This window comes from Callorhinus ursinus, unplaced genomic scaffold (assembly GCF_003265705.2).
Source record: "Callorhinus ursinus isolate GAN/ISIS: 27379988/994484 unplaced genomic scaffold, GSC_fseal_2.0 scaffold77, whole genome shotgun sequence".
Lineage (NCBI taxonomy): Eukaryota > Metazoa > Chordata > Mammalia > Carnivora > Otariidae > Callorhinus > Callorhinus ursinus.
The window spans coordinates 2,459,844-2,481,880 of NW_027397139.1; the positions used below are offsets into that span (position 1 = coordinate 2,459,844).

General features: G+C 62.8%; 1 protein-coding gene across 2 annotated transcripts; it reads right to left on the reverse strand.

Moving 5' to 3' along the window:
• Window positions 1–363: 363 nt before the first annotated feature.
• On the reverse strand, window positions 364–21,009 carry FZR1 (fizzy and cell division cycle 20 related 1). 2 transcript variants are annotated; one of them, XM_025861428.2, is made up of 14 exons: window positions 20,812–21,009; window positions 8,398–8,520; window positions 6,954–7,079; window positions 6,793–6,856; window positions 6,582–6,709; window positions 6,064–6,146; window positions 5,492–5,675; window positions 4,765–4,830; window positions 4,201–4,303; window positions 3,924–4,108; window positions 3,555–3,788; window positions 3,148–3,252; window positions 2,524–2,625; window positions 364–2,132 (listed from the first exon to the last, which is right to left on the reverse strand). In XM_025861428.2, the coding sequence occupies exons 2-14, from the start codon at window positions 8,464–8,466 to the stop codon at window positions 2,091–2,093; spliced, it is 1,491 nt and encodes a 496-aa protein (XP_025717213.1). In that variant the 5' UTR covers window positions 8,467–8,520; window positions 20,812–21,009; the 3' UTR covers window positions 364–2,090. The 2 variants fall into 2 exon arrangements, with proteins under 2 accessions (XP_025717213.1, XP_025717214.1); XM_025861429.2 differs by having other exon boundaries at window positions 2,533–2,625; window positions 20,812–21,008.
• Between the last annotated feature and the right edge of the window lie 1,028 nt (window positions 21,010–22,037).

The following is a 22,037-nucleotide window of genomic DNA, read 5'->3' on the forward strand; positions in this document are numbered from 1 at the left end:
GGCCCCCTCACCCCTAACCGCCCCCCCGTCCTCGTCTGCCCCTCCGCGCCCGGCCCCCCCTTACCCTGCCATGACCAGCCTGCTGCACAGACTGCCACTCTTGCCCCACTGTCCCCCTTCCAGATGGCAACCGGGGGGGGCCTCTTCCCCGCAGGAGCCGCACCCCAGCTGGGCCACAGGCACTGGCCATGCCCCCGTCCTCGGCCCCAGGGGACCCTGAACTCGGGGTCACTGGCAACCCTTGTAGACTGCCCGCGTCTTCTCCACAACCAGCTCAGCCAGGACGAGCCGCCTGCCCCCGTGTGCGACATCTAGACACCCCGGCTGGGGACCAGACAGACAGATGGACAGCCAGCCCTAGCAGTGCATGAACCCACAACTGCTTTAATGACGACGACGCATTTCACAAGAAACAAGGCTTGCTCTGCACCAGGCGCCCCTCCGTCCCCTGCCCGTGCAGTTAGCCCCACGCAGACCCCCACCTCGCTGTCCCAACTCCCAGGCGTGGGTCCGACAGGCTGGGGGGCACAGTCCCACAGGCACAGCCAGCTCCTGGGCTCCGGCAACTGCACAAGGCGAGCACGTGGCCGAGTCAGGAGTGTTTTCTTAAAAAAACACTCAAACAAAAATAACTTGACCAATCAAAATACACACATCTATGTACACTGTCCCTCGTCTGTCCCCGCGGCAGGCAGATGCGGGGCCTGGGGCTGGGGAGGCGGGCTCCCACCGCTCCCCCTGGCTCAGGCAGGTTCAGCTGATCAGGAGCGGTAAGCGCTGCCCCCCCCCCCCAAATGGGTAGTGGGTGAGCCACTGCTCCTTTCCCACCAGCCTGAAACTTTTCTGGGACCAATCTACAAGAACACAAACAAACCCAAAGAAAGTCACAAGTACGTATATACACGTGCACACACAAGGCCACTGGGACCTGGAGGGGCTCTGCTGGACGCCCCCCCAGCCCAGGCCTGCCCCACCCTGTCCACTCCATCAGCACCCCGGGATCCAGGAGGGGAGCAGGAGGGGGAGGACTCCTACTCAGGCCCCTGGCCACATGCAGGCCCTCCCTCCCTCCCTCCCTCCCTTTTCGTCTCCTGGTCTGGACACGAAGCAGGAGGGGATGGGCTCACGTGCAGCTGGGGACAGAGCAGAGTGGGTTGGGGGAAGCTCAGGAAGTTTCTGGAGGGACCTACGGGTGCCTCCTCCCCTGGCTGCCCCACGGCAATGTCACGGATGGACAGGACCCAATGGGGCGGCCTGGGGTAGGGGAAGGGGCTGGGGAGGAGGGGCCAGATGCCCACAGGACCCAGCCCTTAGGGTCGATTCTGCCCTTGGGTCACCCTGACCAGCTGCCCAGCAGGCCACAAGCACCCGAGTCCTGCTTGGGGATAAAACAGGGCCGTGACCCCCGTTAGTAACAAGGACAGCGCAGGGTCAGGGTAAGCACAACACAGCGAGTGGGCCTGTCTCATTTTCCTGAGACAACAAGTCCATCTCAAGATGACCTCCTTCGGCCTGGACACTGCCCGGGGCCCGCTCCTGACGTGGCGCCGTGCCCCCGAGAAAGTCAGTGGCATGGCTGCCAGGGAAAGGGCGGCAGGACTGGCCGCAGAGAAACCTGTCAGGTGGCGGCTCTGTCCCTCTGATCCATGGGCTGACCCCAGCCGTCTGCCCAGCCCCATCTGACCGGCCTGGCGTCCAGCTGTCTGTCCCGTAGGCGTGAGTGGTGATGCGGTGGTGGCAGTGAGCACGTGCTTCTGGGAAGAGCATGCAGCCCCGACGATGCAGCGGCGGACGCAGACAGAAGCAGGCTGGGTCCCAGGAGGCGTCCATCGTGCTCCGAGCAGAGCAGCCAGACAGATGGTCCCTGCTGGGGCCCCATCTCCTGCTGGGGCCCGGCCATGTCCCCGCCCCAAACACCGGCTGCCAGGGTTCGCAATCAGGCTTTAATGAGAATCTTCAGGGTCTCTCCAGGCCCAACTCCCCACCCGCCCCGGCTGTCTCCTCTAGGGACCATGTGCTGGGGAGGGGAGGGTCCATGCACGCCGATGAGAGGTGGGACTCTTCTGACCCGGACGGTGAGGCCCGAGGCTTTACCGGATCCTGGTGAAGAGGTTGAGGACTGACACGGACTCCTGCAGGGCACACAGGAGGGACTGCTGAGCCTGCAGCCCCTGGGCGACCTCCCGGTAACCGCGGGCCGCTCGGTCAGGCCGTCAGGGCGCCGGGGAAGGAACTTCTGCCTGGAGGGCATGCGAGGCTTCGGGCCAGGGGAGCCTGTGGGCACCTTCCCCAGCACCCCGAGGGGTGGAGGGGAGCCAGGCTCTGAGTGCCTTGTGCCACGTGGCTGGAGCTGTGCGGCGACGCGGGAGCAGAGAGAGAGAGGGGACGTGGGCGTCCCAGAGGAGACTCCCGGGGAGACTAGAGCCAACAGGATAAATGGGCTGGTTGGGTGACTGGGGGAGGGGAGCCCCCAGGATAGGCTGAGGGGACGCGCGTGGGGGAACATCTGGCTCTGATACCGACCCACTTTACCTTTGTCGAACGGGTTTTGCTAAAGACATTCCAGAACCTCAGCGTTTCGTCCCCAGCACCAGTGACTATGGCCTCTCCATCAGGGGACATGGCCTGCGGAAGGGAGGAGACAGACCCCCTCCTTGGCCTTATGCCCTGCAGGCAGCCCTACTCTGACAGAGCTGCTGGAATGCAGCCAGGGGCAGGGGACAGGCCCCACCGAGGCCACATAACAGAGCCGCGGTTAGAGCACCCTGGTAAAAACACAAGGCCGCCCCCCACCCACTGCAAGAACAGATAGTCTGTTCTGCAAAATCGAACAAATGATAAGTACGTTTTAAGCACAAAACGTTTCACGGTCTGGTGAAACGTTCAGAGATCAGCCGAGTGCTCAGGCCTGGGTTATCTACGGAGGTTTCTTCCTGTGCATGTTCAAAAACACACAGAAGAGTAGGGGAAGGGCAGGGATTTGGGAGAGCAGACTCCGGGTAGTGGGACAACCTGACCGTGCAGACAGGAGCCCATCCTGCTGTCCAGGCCTGGAGGCTGCCCGGGCAGGGGGACACGGAGGCAGGGGCTGCACACAGGGGCAAAGGACAGTGGTGTTCTTCTAGACGCCGGGCGGGGCGGACTCACCAGGTACAAGACCCTGTAGGAGTGCCCGGTCAGCTTTGCCACCTGGGTCAGGGACGGGTACTTCCAGACCAAGATCTGGTTCTGCGAATAGCCGTGCGTGCTCACCTGGGGGGTGGAGAGGGCGCTGTCAGAACTCAGGGCCCCCTTCTGTGGCCCTGGGGCTCGGACGCGAGTGGTCCGACGCACCCACCCAGGAGCCATCTTGGGCCCGCTGGGCAAGGCGCGGAGGCCACAGGTGACCGCCCCCGCTCCCTGCGAACCTGTCTGGTGCTCCCACCACCTCCTGCCTGCAACAGCCGGGCTTGTCTGCCCCCAGCTCCTCACCGAGGGACCCTGAAGGCTTTCTAGCAACGAAGCGGTAAGGCACGCACACCGGCCCCGCAGGCCCTGCCCAGCCCCGCACTCACCAGTTCGTTGGCGTGCTTGGACCAGGCAAGGTTGCACACCTGGGAGCCCGTGTCGATGCACTGCAGCGGCTGCCCTGTGAGCGTGTTCCAGAAGCGGATGCAGCGGTCCGCCGTGCCGCCACCGGACGCCAGCAGCCCGTGCTGGTGTGGGGACCAGGCAATGGCCTTCACGGCCGCCAGATGCTCTGTGTACTGCTGCACCGGGCTCAGGCTTGAGTGGTTCCAGACCAGCAGCTGCGGGGGCAGCGACCGTGAGGCTCCCCGAGCTCCTCACAGTGCCCCCCACCCCGGACAACACCCGCATTGCCCTTGCCCTGGGGCGGAAGGGACGGCCCGAGGCCGGGATGGCGGGGGCCCCGGGGCGCCTACCTTGTTGTCGTTGCCCCCCGAGGCGAGAAGCTGGTGGTCTGTGGACCACTTGAGCCCACACACCTCCTGCCGGTGGCCCTGCAGCCGCCGCTCGGACTGCAGGGGCGGGGTCCGGATGTCCCTCTGCAGGATCATGCGGTCCCGGCTCCCAGATGAGAGCTGGTCAGCATTCCAGGCCAGCGCCCCTGGAGGCCGGGCAGAGAGCAAGGGAGGCTGAGTCCCGGCCACCCCCCCCTTAGAGAGCACACCTGCCCCCGGGGCCCGGGTGGCTCCTCACCGACGCGTGCCGTGTGGCCTTCCAGCATGGACAGCTTCTTCCCCGCAGCCGCATCCCAGATCTGCACAAAGCCCTTGTGCGTGCCCACAGCCACCAGGTTGCCCTGGAACCGATCACACAGGGGAGGGAGTGGGCATCAGGCCCAGGCGCAGGGCCCTCTCCCTGACTGGCCACCCTGGCTCTCCTCTCCCTCCTCGCTGCAGGGCCCCGGGGCCACTTCTCTGTGAGTTCCTTTGGGCCAAGAGGATACCCCATCTTGGAACCCTCTGGGAAGAAGGGTCACACAAACATTCCAGCTGACACACTGAACATCTGTGTGCTTCCCCACGTTGGGCGGGGGGCAGTCCGCAGGGGACCAAGTTCTGGCCCAGGGTGTCTGGGGAGGAGCCCCATCACCGTAACCCAGGCTGGGGACAGGCAGGGGTGCCGAGGCCACTCCTGCAGCTTAGACGAGTGACCTCCAGGCTGGGGTCTGAAGCCCCCTCAGCACTGGGCAGGGCCCCCACCAGTGAGACCAGGTCAGATGTCCCCCGTGCCAGCCCTGCCCAGCTGGGGGGTACTGACCCGTTCAGACCAGCCCACAGACGTCACCGAGTCCCCTTCCACTGAGAGGTCACAGAGCCGGGTCACCTGGGAAGACGGGAAGCGGGCAGTGTGAGCCACGTGCTGCCCGGCGGGCCTCCGAGGCCCTCCCCATCTGTTCATCCCTCCATCCGCCCCACAACCAGAAGTTCACGCGCTCGGGAACACCTCAGGCCCGTGCGCACTGGTGTCAATGCTGAGACCTGGGGCAATGTGCCAGCGGCTGCACGTGGGGGTGGGGGTGTACACAACAGCATGGGGACGACAGACTGCACAGAGCCTGGGGGGGGTGACCAGGGCACCATCCTGCAGGAGGAGGCCACAGGCTGCCATGTGCTGAGGGGTGGCCCCTTCTCTGAGGCGGCTTCAGTCCCCTTTGGAACCCACTTGCATTTGGTTTTATTCCCGAAAACAACCAGCCCACCTCAAACAGCAGTGGGTTCCTGCCCTGCAGGCCCCGAACCCCAGCAGCTACTCCAAGAGATTCACTGCTAAGGCAGGTGTGAGGACCACCACCAAGGACACGGCCCTCACGGCGGTCCCCAGGCTACTCTTCTGCTAACACAGAGGAATGGGGGAGGTTGCGGCCCCCCGCAGGGAGAGGTAGGCCCTGGGGGCACGCGGCTGGTGCTGCCCTGGACCCTGGGGACCGGCTCAGTCCTGCCCGCTCCCCCCAACCCCCCAGCGCACACTCGCTCCGTGGCGTCACCTGGCTGGTGCAGGCGCTCCACAGGTACACGCAGGTCCCCAGCCCCACGCTAAGCACGTTGAGGGATGACCAGTCCACTAGGTTCAGGTAGAAGTCGTCCTGCAGCTCTGGTGCGTCCAGGACCTTGAAGGGGATCTTGGAGATCTTGCGGGTAGGTTTCCGCGGCGACCGCAGTAGCTTCTGACTGCAGGGAGGGAGAGCCCACCTCGTGAGCTCCTCTCCCCCTCTGCAGCCCTAGGAGCCCTAGACCCCCCCCGTCGGGGTCTCCTGCTCATCCTGCCCCACCTTGTCACCCACGTGATTCCCAAAGCCATGTATGGGTGACTCAGGGGCCACCAACCTCCCTGAGCTCGGACAGCCACACAATGCCCTCTGCCCGGCACCTCCTCTAGGGAGCCATCCCTGACTCCCCTGTCTGGGCCCAAGGCCCCTGAGCCTGCAGTGTGTCCCCAGGGAGGCCCCCCGAGCCACCCCCGCACCCCGGGAGCACCGTCCTCGGACCAATCTTGGCTCCCAAGCACCCCCTGGCTGCCCGCCCTGCCCTGCCCCAGCCCCCACCGGCTCAGACTCACCTTTTGTTGCTGACTGGGGACAAGGAGTAGGGAGACACGTCATTGCCGTCGTCAGGGCTGGAGCGCTTGGCGCTGAGGGAATACTGGAGGCGGGGGGGGGGGGGCGCCCGCTGAGCGGAGCCTCAGCCCGAGCTCAGGGACCTCCCGCCCGGAGCCCTGGTGCCCCCGCGCTGCCGGAGGCCGGGCAGGAATGCAGGGTGCGCACCGAACCCGGCATGAGCTCTGGTGAGGATTCAGAGAAGCAAACCAGGCCTCGGGCCTGGGGCGTCGTCTGGACGGTGACTCACCCGTGTCGGCCCCCCCGCTGCCCCCCTCAGCCATCTCTCAGGAGACCCAAACCAGGCTCCTTCCCACACTGCACGGGGGCTGCCCCAAGGCTCAGGACCGTGTACTTGGCCCCTGGCCCAGCGCTGCCGTCGTGGCAGCAGGAGAGCAAAGCCTTGGTCCGAGGCGTGGGGTTAAGCGGCTCCCAGGGTGAGCGCGGGAGAGCAAGTGGGGAGCCGAGCTGGGAGGCTCACCGTGAACAGGCCCTTCTTCTCAGGTGTGGAAGGCTGCAGCCTGCGGTCCTCTGTCTGCGGGTCCTGCACCTTCTCGATGCCGGCTCCCAGCAGCTCGTTCTTCAGCAAGGCGGAGTAGGCCAGGCCGTCTGCAGGCAGGGGGCTCCATGAGGCCAGGGAGGGGCGGGGGGGGGGGCCGGGGCGCGGCGGGGGGCGGGGGCTGGCTCCTGACCTTTGCCGTTGTCTGAGGTGGCGTCCTTGGCCTTCCGGTTCTGGCTGGGAGACTTCTCATTCTCCTGTGGGAAGGGGGGCAAAGGAGGCAGGGCCCGCTGGAGCCAGCTCCTGGCCCCCCAGCCCCGGCCCGGCCCCGCCGCCCTCTGGGCGGCCCCTCACATTGATCCTGTGGAAATTCACGCTCCAGTTGGCCCCGGCCCTGGAGGGGATGAAGCGGTCTCCATGCTTGCTGGGGGAGGACACGGGAGAGTTGGCGGGCGTCAGGGTTCGCCGCATCTCTGCCACCTGCAAGGACAGAGGGGCTGGGCTGGTGCCGCGGGGCCCTCAGTGTGCAGGGCCGAGGCCAGTGTCGCCTCTCAGACCCTGAGGCCAGGCCTGGCCTGCCTCCCTGCACTCGGTCTCTGGCCGCTGACCCAGGGGATCAGGTTTAGAAATCCGGGTGGCAGAGGTGAGACGGTGAGTGGGCCACGTGCTCGGCGTGGCCTCCCTGCTGCGGGAGGCCGGACACTGGCGAGGAACAGAAGGCACAGTACAGACCGAAGACCCTGGTCCCTGTGCACGGAGGGCTGCCACCCCCTCAGCCCCATCTCCGTCAGGCAAGGATAGAGTCCCGCGCAACTGCGAGTCACTCACCAGACCCGGGGAGTGGACGCGGGGGCACGGTTCCTGGTCAACCAGCCCACCCCCCGCGACTGTCCCAGAAATGCCCCTTTTTCTATAAGGGATCTGCAGTGGGTTGACTTGTGTCTTCCAAAAAGCCATGTTGGAGTTCTAACCCCCAGGCGCCTGGGATGTGACCTCATTCAGACACAGAGTCTCTGCAGGTGTCCTCCAGATAAGACGAGGCCACGCTGGAGCGAGACGGGCCCCAAATCCACGCCCTGTGTCCTTCTAAGAGTCAGAGACGCCGACACGCACAGAGAAGGGGACACGAAGACAAGGCAGACACAGGGTGGTGGCTCTGAAACCAAGGGCTGCCGGCCACACCAGGAGCGGGGGGAGGCAGGAGGGGCTCCCCCAAAGGGCCCCCCAGAAGGAGTGTGGCCCTGAGACACCACGGGCGGAGGCCTTGACTGCCCAGCGCAGAGCTCAGAGAGCGTGGAGCAGAGTAGCAAGCACAGCCTGTGACCAGTCAGGAGCCCGTGACACAGGCAGCATGGCTGAAGGGGGTGGCGTACAGGAAAGAGGCACCCCCAAACGCTGCTGGCTCCCAGCAGGTAAGGACCGGGCCACCTCATGCCACCATCACACCTCTGCCCGGTGAGGCCAGCCCCACAGCTCTGAACCCCAGCTCGGACACATTGGGCCCTTCACCTCCCTCTCTGGAAACTGAGAGCAGCTCACCTCCCCTGCCCCCCTCCTCAGTCCTGAGTGCGGCCCCACGGGAACAGGGGTCTGGAAGCTGACGGCCCATGTGGGCTCCCGCAGCAGGAGGCACGCAGAAAGCCTGAGGAGGGGACTCCCTGGCGTGTAGCTGTGCCTCTCACCTGCCCTGCACCCCATCCTCTGAAGGGTGAAGCCCAGGGGCTCACTGCAGTCCCCACCCCAGCCCCCCGCATGGAGCCAGGACGGTGCCAGTGGGGGTGGGATGCCAGGTACTCACGCAGGGCATCGTGTTCTCGTTCTGAACAACGATCTGCCGGAGGAGGCGCCGCTCATAGTCCTGGTCCATGGCGACGCAGGGCAGGCCCAGCCCGCCGGCCAACGTCAGCCGGCCAAGGTCAGCCTGGGGCAGGAAGGGCAGGAGAGGTCAGCACCAGTAGGCAGCAGCCCCCTCCGCTGCCTGGTGACCACAGGGAACTCCATGGTGATGGCCAGGCCCTCCACCAAGGACCTCCCTCCCAGGAACCTGGGTGAGGGAAGCCACAGCGGGATGTGACGGGGAGGCCAGGGGGAGCCCTGGCCTTTGTCCTGGTTAGTGCAAGTCTCTCATTTATTCCTGGGCCATGAAGCTCACCCTAGGACCACCCCTCCAACCCATGCACCCCATCACGTTGCCTTCCTGCTTCAGATCCTGAGGCTACAAACCGCCCCCCAAACCACATCCAGCCCTGAGACTGGAGAAAGGGGCTGAACAAGGGCTGAAGTGGTCCCAGCATGGGTTCCTCCGAGCAGGGGAGCCCGCGCCCTGGAGCCAGAACGGGGCCACAGTCCTCACCCTGCAGCCCCGTGTGTGCAAGCGGGTGGGGTTCAACAGCACCCCCCACTGTGCTCTACCCAGCTCAGAAGGCTTCTCTAAGAGTGAGAAGAGGGGAGGCAGCAGCAGAATGTTCTACGAGGAGGAGCACGTGCAGCAAGAAAGGGCTGAGCACTGTCCAGCACGAGGGGAGCGAGCGGCCACCTCGGAGAGAATGATGCTCTTCACCGCAGGGCTGACACCAGGCCCACAGCCAGTGGTTACTTGCAGAAACCAACGGGAAACGTCTGCAGCCGTGCTTCCCCTTGGGGGTACCGCAGAGCCTCTGGAGGCTGAAGCAAGAATTCGGGGGACAGAGCCCGGCACAGGGCGTGCTCAGAGGACTGCAGCTTCCCAAGGCGCACCTGCTCTCACCCCAGACCCCCCGCGCGCTCATAGTCACCGTCCCTCTGCTACTCGGGCTGGAACCTGGGGCCGGGACAGGAAAATATCAACAAACTGAACAGCAAAAGCTGGCCAAAAATTAAAAGTTTATGAATTCTGAGGTGTAGCACCCCGGAGAAGTCAACGCTTGGCTTAAAAAAAAAAAAAAATTACAGTAAGAGACACGTAACAGAAACCGTAGCATCGTAACCATTTTCAGTGCACAGCTCAGCTCAGCCGCATGAAGCCCACTCGCATTGTTCTGCGAACACCCTCAGCATCCGGCTCCAGAACTTTCTCATCCTCCCAAACTGAGACTCTGTCCCCATGAAGCACCGACTCCCCGCCCCATTCCCGTGAGCTCCTTGCCACACACTCGCACGCACACGTGCACGCACAGCCACGTGACCCAGGAAGTCCACTTCTAGGTATATACCCTGGAGAAAGGAGGGCAGACCCGCACCGGGACTAGTGCTCTCGTGTCCTGACTGGTGTTACTCGTAACAGCCGAAAAGCCAGAGCCTCCCAAGTGTCTCCACAGATGAAGGATAAACACAGTGCAGTCCATCCACGCACGCTGAAATGTGATTCAGCCTTAAAAAGAAAAGATATTCTGACACCTGCTCCAACGTGGATGCACCTGGAAGACACCGCGCTCGGTGAGAAGCCAGACGCAGGACACACCCCGTGCGATCCTACTTTGTAGGGGCTCCCCAGGGGGTCCCGGGCACAGAGACAGAGAGGAGACCAGAGAGAACGTTTGCCCTTTCAAACAAAGACACTTGAGGACGCCTGGGTGGCTCAGTTAAGCGTCTGCCTTCAGCTCAGGTCACGATCCTGGGGTCACCAGATCGAGCCCCGCAGCGGGCTCCTTGCTCAGCGAGGAGTCTGCTTCTCCCTCTCCTTCCACCCTCTCCCTCTGCTTGTGCTCTCTCTCAAATAAGTAAACTCTTCAAACAAAGACTCCCAAGGAAAGTACTGGCTTTGTGTCACCTGGGAGGGAGCAGACCTGGGGGAACGCCACTCACACCTCTCCAGCTGTGGGCACACGAGGAGATATTCAGGCCAACCTGCCTAAGTCCTACTTTCAACACCCCCAAATGGCCTGATGGGTTCCCGGGCCTGCGGTGGAGAGACCAGGTACAGCACGTGGCTGAAGGACCAGCGTGAGCCTGCTGATTTTTTTTTTTTTTAAGATTTTTTTTTTTTTTTCATGAGGGGGGGGGGGGGGGGGGCAGAGGGAGAAGCAGGCTTCCCGCAGAGCAGGGAGCCCGATGTGGGACTCGATCCCAGGACCCTGGGATCATGACCTGAGCCGAAGGCAGACGCTTAACCATCTGAGCCACCCAGGCGCCCGAGCCTGCCGAGTTCCTGACCCTCACCTGCGACGAGGGGACATGGAGGGCTGGCCTGGTGTGGTCCAGCCCAAAGCCGGACACTCGGCCAAAGCCAAGCCAGGTGCATTAGGCTCACAAGAACATGAGCACGGCCTCTAGACACCACTGTGTCCCACACCACGTGCCACATTAGTGGGCGCTACCAGTGCGTGGCCTCACATGCACATAAACACATGACGGCTGAGCCAGGGGCAGCAACACCTCAGGGTCACGTGGGGGCACGGACAGGGGCTCTTGCCCACAGGCCTGAGATCCGTGCCCACCTGCCCCCAGGGGCCTCCCTCCACTGGGCCTGGGGTTCTTCTGAGCTCCCCCAGCCCCGTTGTCCCCACGGGGCCGCACAGCGGGCCTCCTGCTTTGTGAGTGAAGTGGGGTTGAGGCCCTCCATCTGGGGCAAACCTGTGGGAGCAGCAACCCCCTTCTTGGCCATCCCCCCCCACCTTGCATGTACCCTGTGTGCCCTGGCAGAGGTCCCCAGACCGGTTCAGCCCATTTGTCACAGAGTGGAGTCCAGAAGTAGGGGGTGGCTGTGACCCTCAAGCCTCCCTCACTTCTCTGGGGGTGAGGCTCCTTCCCCAGCCTCTCCTTCCTGTCCAGTTCCAAGTCCACCTACTGGCCTGCCCCAGGACAAACCCCAATGTGTATCCTCACCACAGGGACCACTCCTGGGGCAGCACGGTCATGAGTTTCTGTCCAGGCTGGAAATGCCCATTCAGAAGACACGGTGTTTCCCAAGGGTGAGCCTGGGCCCCATGCAAACCGGGGCTGAGCTCCAGGAGACCAGCGTCCACTTTGAGGACCGAGAATCCCCAGTGGGATTTTTGGCAGGGAAAAAGAAGGGACACATGGCTTCGTTCTGGTCAGTTCTACCATCAGTGGGTACTCTGCCAGAGTTGGGCCAGTCAGCTGCCCCCTCCACCTTGCAGACAAGGAAATAAGGGCCAGAGAACCACTAACATCCCTCTGCCAACCGTGTGTGGAGTCAACCCTGGCCGGAGCCTTGTCCGCCACCCACCAGGGACTGAACCCTGAGGGGAGTCAGGTGAAGGCCATGCTCAGTCCATATGCTCAGCGGATGCCCCTCCCCTGCTCTCCCCCAGTAGGGCTGCTCAGGGCTGGTGGGGCTCGGGAACAAGGGGTTTCAGCACCGGGAATGGTCATACTGTGGGCTACAGGGGCCTAAACCTCTCAACCCAGGTGAGCTCGCTTCCAGTGGAAAACAGAGCCCCCCCATTCACAGAGCAAGGCCACCATGCTTGTGTCCCCAGGTGACTCCTTGTGAGGCCGGCAGGGCTGATCTGTCACATGGACTACAAGGCCCAGGAGAAACGAAAAGCGTCCACAAGACAAGACAAGCCACAAACGGTTTTATTTAAAAAGACGACACAAGCAGGAAAAATACCTGCCAGCCTTGGGAGATACCGAAGCGGTGAAGGGTGTGTGCATGGCGTTCCTGAGAGCAACGCGCACCGTGGCCGGCAGCCGGAAGGTGGCAGGTCCCCAGCCCCGAGCTTCCAGGCAGCTGACACAGCCGGGCCGCCCATGCCAATGCAGAAGGCAGGCACGTGCGCTCCTTGGCAGGAGCTGAGACCCGACTTCCAAGGAAGGCAATTTGGCAGTTGCTTTCCAAATTTAAAACGCACATCCTTTCTGATGCGGTATCTCTACTTCCAAGAATCTGCCCGTAATAGTTGTGTGCGATACCATGTGGGCAAGGACGCGGTCTGCAGGCTGCGTGTGGGAACAGGAGGCGAGGGCTGACGCGGTGGCGTGAGGCTCCTGTCCCCACCAGGGCACAGGGCAGTGGAGGGCGGGGGTCAGCGAGCCCCACGCACGTGAGCGCAGCTCCGGGCCAACAAGCTACTTCCGGAGGGCGGGGGAAGAACCCAGGAGCACAGGTCAGCTCAGGGGAGAGGAACTGAGGGTGCGGGACAGGACAGCAAGGAGCCTTGCTTCCCTGGGCGCGTCCGTTTGCACTTCTGGGGCTCTGAGGCCCCGGCCCAGGGCTGGAGCACAGCGGGCAGGGCACCCAACATTCGGTCGCCTTCACCGCACACTTGAGAACTTCCTAATAAAATATCTGAGAGCCTGTGCTGACTTCTGTTAGCGAGCAGTCTGGGGCACGGACCGTCCACAGGCCGAGCCCGAGACAGAGCCGGGAAGGCAGCAGCGAGCGCCCCGAGCTCACCCAGCTGACCAGGGAGGCTGGTGTCCAAGTCAGGTGAACGGGGGCCAGAGCCCTTGGCCACTCGCTGCCACTGTCCCCTCCACTGGGTACTGTCCCTGGGGGACTTGCCCACCCACCCAGCCAACCCTTAAGAAGGGGGTCTCCTCTTCCCCCCAACGTGGCCCCCAGGATGGAGAGCCAAGAGACCCACCTCAGCCCACTGTCTCAGACAAGCTTCCAACCTCCAAGCCCGCTCTTCTGGGAGACAGGCAGCACCCCCGTCACCTCACAGGACAACAGTGAGGTTCCCTCACAGCGAAAGCTAGGGTCTGCACAGGTCAGGGGTCGCCCAAGCACCCAGGGCTGCCCTCCCGTGCACTGGCCGTGCTTCGCTCCTCACTCACCCTGGGCCCAGAGCTCTCTGAGAGCAAGCCGATCCCCACCAGCAGTCAGGGAGCGGGGCCCAGCCTTCTCTGCAGCTCCCCACTAGCCCCTGACCTCACCCAACCAGCCCTGGGTGTGCTGCTCACATGGTTTCCACCCACCGAGCACTCAGCAGAGACGGCCCACTCTAGGCAGGACCCAGTGGTTCTCGCTGGGGGCCATCCTGCCCCCCAGGGGACATGGGGCGGTGTCTGGGGACTTGTGTGGTTGTCACGACTGGGGTGCTCCTGGCATTGAGGGGTGGGGGCCGGGGCTGCTGCTCAGCATCTCCCCCCGCCCCTGCAGAGAGTGGTCCGGCCAGAATGTTCACAGTGCTGAGGGACAGAGACACTCTGGGACCAGGCCAGGAAGGCTAGCTGATGAGGGAGACGATGAAACACGTGGGCTGGGCCTGGTGTGAGCAAGGACCGAGGACACAGCACACGGCACCTCCAAATGTCTCCCAGCCTCCTGGAGTGGGGGGCGGCCGCAGGGGGCACAGCAAGGGCGGTGGCATGGAGATGCAACAGTCTGCCCTCCAGGCCTGGGGGCAGCCCAGTGCACCCACATCTCCTCCCAAGTTCATGCTGGGCCCCGGGGCCCCAAGACGGAGCACTCTGCTTCCAGAAGTGCTCACCAAATTCAAAGTCCTTCAAGGTCCTGCTCATCTCGAAAAACCGGTCCCTCCTGGTTTAGATGTTGTAAGGCTCTTCAGCAAAAGCCAAAGGAATGAGACATCCCCCACAACGGGGCTTTCGTGACTCGGTGTTTTGAGGGTGATGCCGGTCTGGATGTGGCTACCTACGAAATGATTTACACCGGAGGTTCTCCCCATTGTGACGACCACAGATGTCCTTGGCACCGCCCAGCGTCCCCCAGCAAAACTGTCCTGGGTGAGGGTAACTCCAGCTTCTGTGGGGGAAGCCATACCTGCTAACAGGTAGAGGTCAGGTGGCACCTGCTCCCACCCACCTGCCCCATCCCGTGTGGGCCCAGGGTCCCAGGTGAGCAGGATACTGCTCCTGGCCCCATGGGACAATGACAGCAGCAGACCAGTGTAGCTCCAGGTCTTGTACTTAATTTTGCCCCCAGGTGCAATGCTACCTCCCTTTCACAAAGGAGGAACCTGCTGGGATCCTCCCCAGGAAATGTAGCCCCAGTACCCACGCTCACCCTCCTGCCCACGGCTGCTCAGATCATGACGCTCCCCCAGGCGGGAGGGTCCCCAGGCCCAGCATCAGAGCGAAGGCCTGCTCTGGAGTGGGGCGTCACATCACGTGTGAGTATCTGCTGGCTGGTTCTCGCAGGAACCATCCACCAATTAGGACTATGCTGGTAAATGGCTGCGGGCTCCCTGGGAACTGTCACCAAGGGGCACAGCCCTTCACGGGGCCCCTGAAGTCTGCAGAGACGCATGCACCCGTGGGAGAGATCCACAGGCGGAGGCTGCAGGAGACCCCAGGAGAGCTCCTGGCGCTCCCAGACTACCTGACTAGCAGCCCTTTCCTCCCGGGAAGGTGACAGCATCCTGCCGGGCGCCCAGGGGTTGGTCGTATTCTTCTCAGCCTTTCTCTAAAAGGCTGGGGAAGTACCACATGAGAAAGACCCAACTAGAAGAAGGGGGAGTTGTCCAATGTTCCACTCACGTGGGAGCCTCTGGCTTTGCTGCTTCTGCCTCAGCTCAGGCAGGCTTGGAACCAGCCCTCACAGCTCCTTCCCCCCCCAACCACAGTCAACCCAATCACCATGCAGTCCTAGAGAGGTCTATCAGAGAGCGAGGGGGGGGTGCGGGGCTGGCTCCAGAGAAGGACACACCTGGCTTTGAGTCCCAGCCTCCATTCCTACTGGCCCAGTAGCTCTGGGCAAGCAACTTCTCTCTGACCTGGGTTAACGGGAGAACGCCACCTACGTTGCTACAAAAGTGGGCGGGACTTCTGTGAAGCAGCTAGCAGAGGGCCTGACCCAAAGGAGATGCTAGGAAGTGGTGGCTGATCCCCCGGGCTCAGGGACAGGTGCACAACAGCCTCCAGATGGGCCTGCTTCCTGCTCCTCCATCCGCAGCGTGTGTGGGCTGTGTGGCAGGGGAGGTGCCCTGCCGGCCACAGCGGGAGGCTGGGTGGCCAGGTGGGGCCCCTTCTCCTCCCTCACTGCAGCGCGCCCCCCCCCCCCCCAGAGGAGGGAAGACTACAGTCAGTAAAAGACGTGGGGCTGGTGGTGGGAGGCCTGGCCGTGGTCTCCAGACATCGACTAGAACTTAGGCTCCTGGGCTCCGAAAGGGACTTCTGAACAGGGAGGCCCCACCCAGCGAGGGAACCCGATGAGCTAGTGGTCCGTGGCCTCTCACTACAGCAAAAGACAAGGCCCAAAAGAGCTGCAATCAAAAAGGACCGCGCCCGACACAGGACAGGGAGACGGCTGATGTGAATCAGCATGAGGGTCAACTTAGTTCTGGGGAGGCCCGGAGGTGGGGGCCCCCAAGGAGCACGTTCCAGCATGCATGCAGTCACTCAGCTAAGGCTGACTCCCTGCACTCGCTCTGTGCAGACAGGCCCTGGGGCTCATCAAGGCGTCCTGCCCCTGCCCCGGGCTGGCAGTCTAGAGGACATGGCTTTCTGGACCAAAGGCTCTCACTTTCTAGCCTGTGACAACGGCTCGAGAGACACTGCGGCTCCCCAGGCAGGCACTGCTGCACAAAGCCCCAGAAACGCGCCCAAGGTGAAGCCGCTTGCCTCCTACCCCTCAGCGCTGCAAGACACCCATTCTCAGTGTGACGGGGTGAGACACCCAGCCCACGAGGCCATTAGGGTCCACAGCGGCCCAGAGCACGCAAACCCCTACACAAAGGAAGGATGACTTGGCAACGGCACCCAAACGATTTATGCTCACGTACATGTTTACAGCTGTGGTTTATGTCAGAGAGCCAGATCTCAAGGCTGGACGGGCCTTAAAGGGGTTCGGAGTGAGCCCCCTCACAATGGCATCTGCTTACACACCTGCAGGGACAGGGAGCTCACCCCCTCACAGGCAGCCCTGAGCATCAGAAAGTGCTTCCTCGGTATGTCTCGCCATGGATCCCACCTCTGGGTCCCAGGTAGGAGCAGAAGGAAAACCCTAAAACCCAGTACATTTAGGGCAAGGACACGCAACCCCATCTGCTGGCACTGGTGACAGTGGGACCACGTCATTCTCTGTGGGGGACCGTCACGGGCATGGCAGGGGGCTGAACAGCATCCCTGGCCCCCACCCACTCCATGCCAGAACACCCCCACTGTGACAACCATAAATATCCCCAGACATTGCCCCCAGTGGAGAACCCCTGGTTTACAGGAATCCTCAGGGGGGAGAGTGGCTTCCCTCAGGCTCAAGAGACCAGCGCTAACCTTTCTCCTACTGTTCAGCTTTCCGCAAGTGTAGCCAGACAAGCTCCAAGCAGCAGTCTGCCCCTGCCCTTGCTCCCTCACCCTCCCTCGATGCCACCTTCAACCCAGCCCGCCTCTGCTTACTCCTCCTTATTGCAGGGCACTGTGCAAATACAGCCCGACACATCCCGCACAAACCGGTGGTTCCTTTCTCTGGACAGAGCACGTGCAAAAAGGCATGGGGATCTGGAAGGAGCGGCTGCTGCCCTAGAGAACTGCACAGAGGTTCAGGGAGGCTGGGTGAGGCCGTGCTGGGGGCAGGAAGAGGGAAAAGTAAAGCCAGAAGAGCAGTCTCCCGGGCGGTGTCCTAGGGCTAGTGGCAGGAGGGTGGGACAGGACAGGGAGCGGGGACTGGCAGGAGCTGTGCCTCTGTGCACTGGAAGTGGCATCACGCGCAGACCGGGCAGAGCACCGGGGAGCAGGCCCAGGCCTGCCCAGCACAGGTGAGGAAGCGGGCGGTCCAGAGAGGAGGGGCCCCATGAGAGGCCGGGCGCGGGAAAGGTTCACGGAAAGAGTGACCTCTTCTGGGCTACCTCAAGCCAGGTGCCTGCAGGACACCCAGATGACGACTGGCACTGGCCCCGTGGGCCTGGAGTTCTGAAGCCAGCCTCGGGCCGCAGCAGCAAACGAGGACAGGAAGTGAAGTGTGCCCGCCAAGAAAGTGTGCAGACAGCAGAGAAGCATCTGAGTTCAGATCAAAAACAAGGGTCACCACACAGGAACCCGCACGCCACTGTTTGCAGTGGCTCTAGTCCCAACAGGCAAAAGGTGGACACAGTCCAAGTGTCCACCCAACACGCAGGCACATCCCTCGGCCTCGGATGGGCCAGGCGCCCACACGCGCGGCCCCAGGGACGGACCCCGAGCCCACGACGCTCAGGGAGAGAACCAGACACAGAAGGCCACACGGGGTGTGAGTCCACGTGGGTGACACGTCCAGAACAGGCTCATCCTGACAGAAAATGGGGCAGTGGTTGCCGGGGCTGGGGAGGGCAGAGGACTGATGGGTAAAGGGGAGGAGTTTGTTTGGACGAGAATGTTCTGGAGTTAAGGTAATAGATGCAAAAGCTGGAAACCACTGAACTGTGTACTTTAAATCACTAAATCACATGGCATGGGAATTCTATCTGAATAGATCTGTTAAAAACAAAAATTCAGCAAATAATGAAAAGGAGAGCCAGGGAAGGAGGCTGCTCGCTGACGGAAGGCGTAGGAAGCCAGGAAGAGAGTGGAGTCCACAGTCCAGTTTCGGGGGTCGAGGACTAAGCCACTCGAGGCTGCGGGGCCGAGCCATGTGCCCCTGTCCCAATCTCAGGCGAGGAAACCACAGTAGGAGAAAGCAGTCACTTGCCAAGGACACAAGGATGCATGGCGGTTGGGGGCACGAATGTCCCCTGTCCAGAACGTCAATGCCACATGAGAAGGAGCTCTGATTGTGTGCGAGTCGCAGTGCCGGACAGAAGGAAGGAGCTGCAGGATGCGCCTGGCTCCAACTGCCCACCGCCTGCAGCCACTCCGCAGGCACCAAATCTTGGGCAGGTGGAGTGAGAGGTGGCCAGAGCAGTAACGAGTGGACCTGACAAGGGGGAGGCTGCTGGGGCCTGTGATGGATCAGAAACTGGACGGCGGGAAGCTGCTAGGCAGAAGAGGGGCAGCCTACTATTCCCACCCCAGCTCTGAAGGCCATCAGCTCCCTGTGCCAACTCCCAGAATGGGCCAAACGTACCCTACCCTCTGGCTGTCCCCACCCTTTAGCACTCACTCAAGCCAGGGTTCTTGAGCTCCAGTCTTACGGGGCGCAGAGTCCCTGGCCTCACAGGGCTCTTGGACTGAACTCCAGTCCCAGGTCCCCCCCCTTGGCACTGCTGATATCTGCACTGGGCGGAGGGGTGGGACAGCAGCATCCCTGAGCCCACCCACTCGATGCCAGGAGCACCCCCAGTCGTGATCACCACAGACACCCCCAGACAGCACCAATGTCTCCAGTGGAGAACCTCTGCTCTCGAAGAGAATTACAACGGTAGTGCCATTTCGCTGGCTCCTCAAAGACCAAGTCCCTTGATCCTGACACCTGACATGAGTCTCCAGGATCGGCCTTCCAAACAGAACCATTTGGGATCCTCACCCTGCTGCTCAGTGCTACCAAGCAAAAGGTCCCCACGATCAACCCCACTCTGGTCCCCAAATCCGCCAGGCCAGAGGCCCCAACAAACAGCACTGGGAGATTTCCTGCTGAGAGGGCCTCGTGTGAGAATGGAGGCAGACTGGCTTCTGAAGACTCATCGCCTCCCCATTTGCTTCCAGGCACTTCTCCCGTAGCCCCAAACAGCCACTGCCACCGGCTGGGCCACGGCGGGGGGGGTGGGGGGTGGGGGTCTGAGATTTCCCCGGGGAAACAGTCACGGGGCCCAAATGGCCAGCACAGCTAGCTCCCTGGACACTGCCCACCACCCAGCAAAGCAACTGTCCTTTGAACCAAGAGCTGTCCAAGGGCCAGGAGCCTGGTTTTCAGAGGGGGAGAGCCCATAATCCTCAACAAAACCCTCTTGGAGCAGTGGAACCTTGTTCACTTGGAAAGTGGCCTTTAACAGCCAGCACACCTGCCTGCACTCTGGGGCTTAGAAGGCATGCCAGTCTAGTAGTTTCTGTTGAAACAGAAGGGCCCATGGCCTCAAAGGCCAAAACGGCCCATGAGAAATTCTGCAAGAACAGCCCGGGATGTGTTCTAGGGGACAATGCACCACTCTGGGGGCTGTCCCCAGGAGATCTCATCAGCCTCTAGTGTGCAAATCCCCTCCCCCCTCCAGGAGAGACCACCCAACCTCCTTCACTTCAAAGACCTTCTCACCTGTCCCCAATCTGGGGTAAGGGGAACAGCTGTGCATGTTGAGATGGATTGTTTTTCTTTTGATAAATCCTCCCCATCTAAAGTATAGTAAGAAGTTGGGGGGGGAGGGATGGAGGGTGCGCAGTGTAGCCTCGCCAGAGGGAGGCAATGAGGTCATCACTCTGTGAACTGGAGTGGGGTGGGGGTGGGGGGCTAGTTCCTAGCATGACAGGTCCCTGAATGAGGGGAGGATTTCCAGGGGGAAAGAACAGGGAAAAATGAAACAGGTCTAGGCTAGACAGCTGCGCAGAGGAGGGTCTCCGGCTCTGGGTTGGGGGCAGGTCTAGACAGTGCAGGACCAATGGGTGGGGGTCTGCAGTTTTTAGTGGGGGAACATGGCTGTGATGGGAAGACGCATTCCACACCTGGGGGCTCCCGGATGTCGGGCGGGTGCTTACAGGAAAAGGCAGGATGGTCCGGGATAGGAGGGTAGCGGGGCAGAGACAGGTCTCAGATTTTGGTGGGGTCAGGGCCCACATGGAGAGCTTGACACCGGCTGGATGGCAGCTGGAAAGGGTCAAGCTGGGAGGCTGGGGGCGCAGATGGCAGTGGGGTTGGGAGCAAAGGGGTCACTGATGCACTCAAATGGCAATACCTAAGTGCTTCTGGGTGCCGGGAACCCCGAGGGGCGCCCACACAGACAAGGTCTCCACACCTCCTTCGACTTGTTTCAGGGGCCACAAGGCGGGGGAAGGGGGCCTGGTTCGAGCCTGGCTGTGTCGTGACAGCCGTGGGGGGGGGGGGGGGGCCGTCTCGATCCGGGCAGGGCCTGAGCTGGGATGGTCCCAATTTGGAAGAGGCGGGTCCGAGAGGCCAGAGATGGAAGAGCCGTTCTGGGGGACAGCTCGGCCCCGTTTATAAGCGGACCTCGGACCTAGCTGCGGGGGGAGTGCTCGGGCTGCAGGTGGCTCGGGCTGGGGCGCTCATGCAGGGCCGGGTTTGGGGGGTGAAGACGGGAGTGAGATGCGGAGGTCACCCCGGGCCTAGCTCGGCACGGGGGGCTGGCCGGCTCCCGGAGGGCCCGAGTGTGGGGGCCGCTGGCTCGGTGTCGGGGCGGAGTGGGGGGAGGCCCGCGCCGCCGTCGGGCCCTGCCCGGCTCGGGGGGGGGGGGGGGGGGGGCGGCTCGGGCCCGGGGGGCGGGTCCCCACACCCCGGCCGCCTCACCTGGCTCGCTCCGGTCGCCCGCTGGCTCCGCCGACCCCGCCTCTCCCGGCGCCGCGCCGCGCCGGCCGCCGCCGGCCGCAGCTCCACTGGTCCTGCCGCGGCCGCCGCCAACGGGACCCCGGGCTCCGTGCTCCTTAATATGGCGGCGGTCGCTGTTCCGCGGCCTCCCGGAGCCCTCCTCCGCCGCGCGCGCTCCCGCGCCCGGCCACGCCCCCGCGCCGGCGCGCTGCGTGCGGCCGCCACGCCCCGCCACGCCCCCTCGCGCCCGGGCCTCTCGCCGGGGCCGCGCCCCGACCCGCCCACCCTGCCCGACTGCGCTTGCGCACGTCGGGCATCTCGGGAGGACGTGACGTAGCTGGTGATTCGAATCAATACAGGAAGCGCGGCGCCACGCGTTGCCATGGGCGACCGAGGCCGGCTGGATCTCCCCGGCCCAGGGGAGCCCAGTTGCGTGGGATCTGCGGGAATGGCTCCGCTCAGTTAGGACGCGGTTCTCAGGGGACAGTCGCAGGGCCGGGCACTCAAGGGCAGACAGACCCACGCCCCGTGAGGGCAGGCGCACTGCGTGACAAGCGCAGAGAAGCTCGACAACAGGTGCATGTCTGGGCCGGGCCGACCCCACTGCCTGCGGCAGCGCATTCGTTCAGTCGGCCAGCATTTACTGCGCTCCTACCCAGGGCTCGTCCAGGCCCTGGAAGTGGGGCCCAAATCCTAATCATCTCTGCCCACCCCCCACCCCCTAAATGGGCAGAGGATCCAGACAGACATTTTCCAAAAGAAAAGAGATGACTGGCCAAGAAGCTCACGAAAAGTCGCTCACCACCATTACTCATCAGGGAAATGCAAGTCACAACCAGTGAGCTCCCACTTCGCTCCTGCCAGGGCGGCTACGAGAAAAGAACAGAACAGGAAGCGAAACCAGGAAAGTGCTGGTGAAGATGCGGAGCAACTGAGCCCCCCTACGTTGCTGGTGGGGTGGAGAATGGGGCCGCCACCGTGGAGGACGGCCCGGCAGCTCCTCGGAGAGTTACCCGCTGGACTACCAGAAGACCTAGCGATTCCTCTCCTCGCTATATCCATCTACCCAGGAGAATTGAAGTCGTGTCCTCACAAACATTTTTACACGGGTGTTCAGACAGTTATTCACAATAACCAAAAAGCACGAACAACCCGGGTGTCTATAACGGATGGTTGGGTGGACAAAAGGCGGTGTATCCGTGTCGTGG

Coding starts and splice junctions, on each gene's coding strand:
- FZR1 (XM_025861428.2), bottom strand. CDS start 8,466: ATGGACCAGGACTATGAGCGGCGCCTCCTCCGGCAGATCGTTGTTCAG. Junction 5,676..6,063: donor TCCCCAGTCAGCAACAAAAG/GTGAGTCTGAGC, acceptor CCCTCCCTGCAG/TCAGAAGCTACTGCGGTCGC. Junction 4,109..4,200: donor AGGCCACACGGCACGCGTCG/GTGAGGAGCCAC, acceptor CCCGGCCTCCAG/GGGCGCTGGCCTGGAATGCT.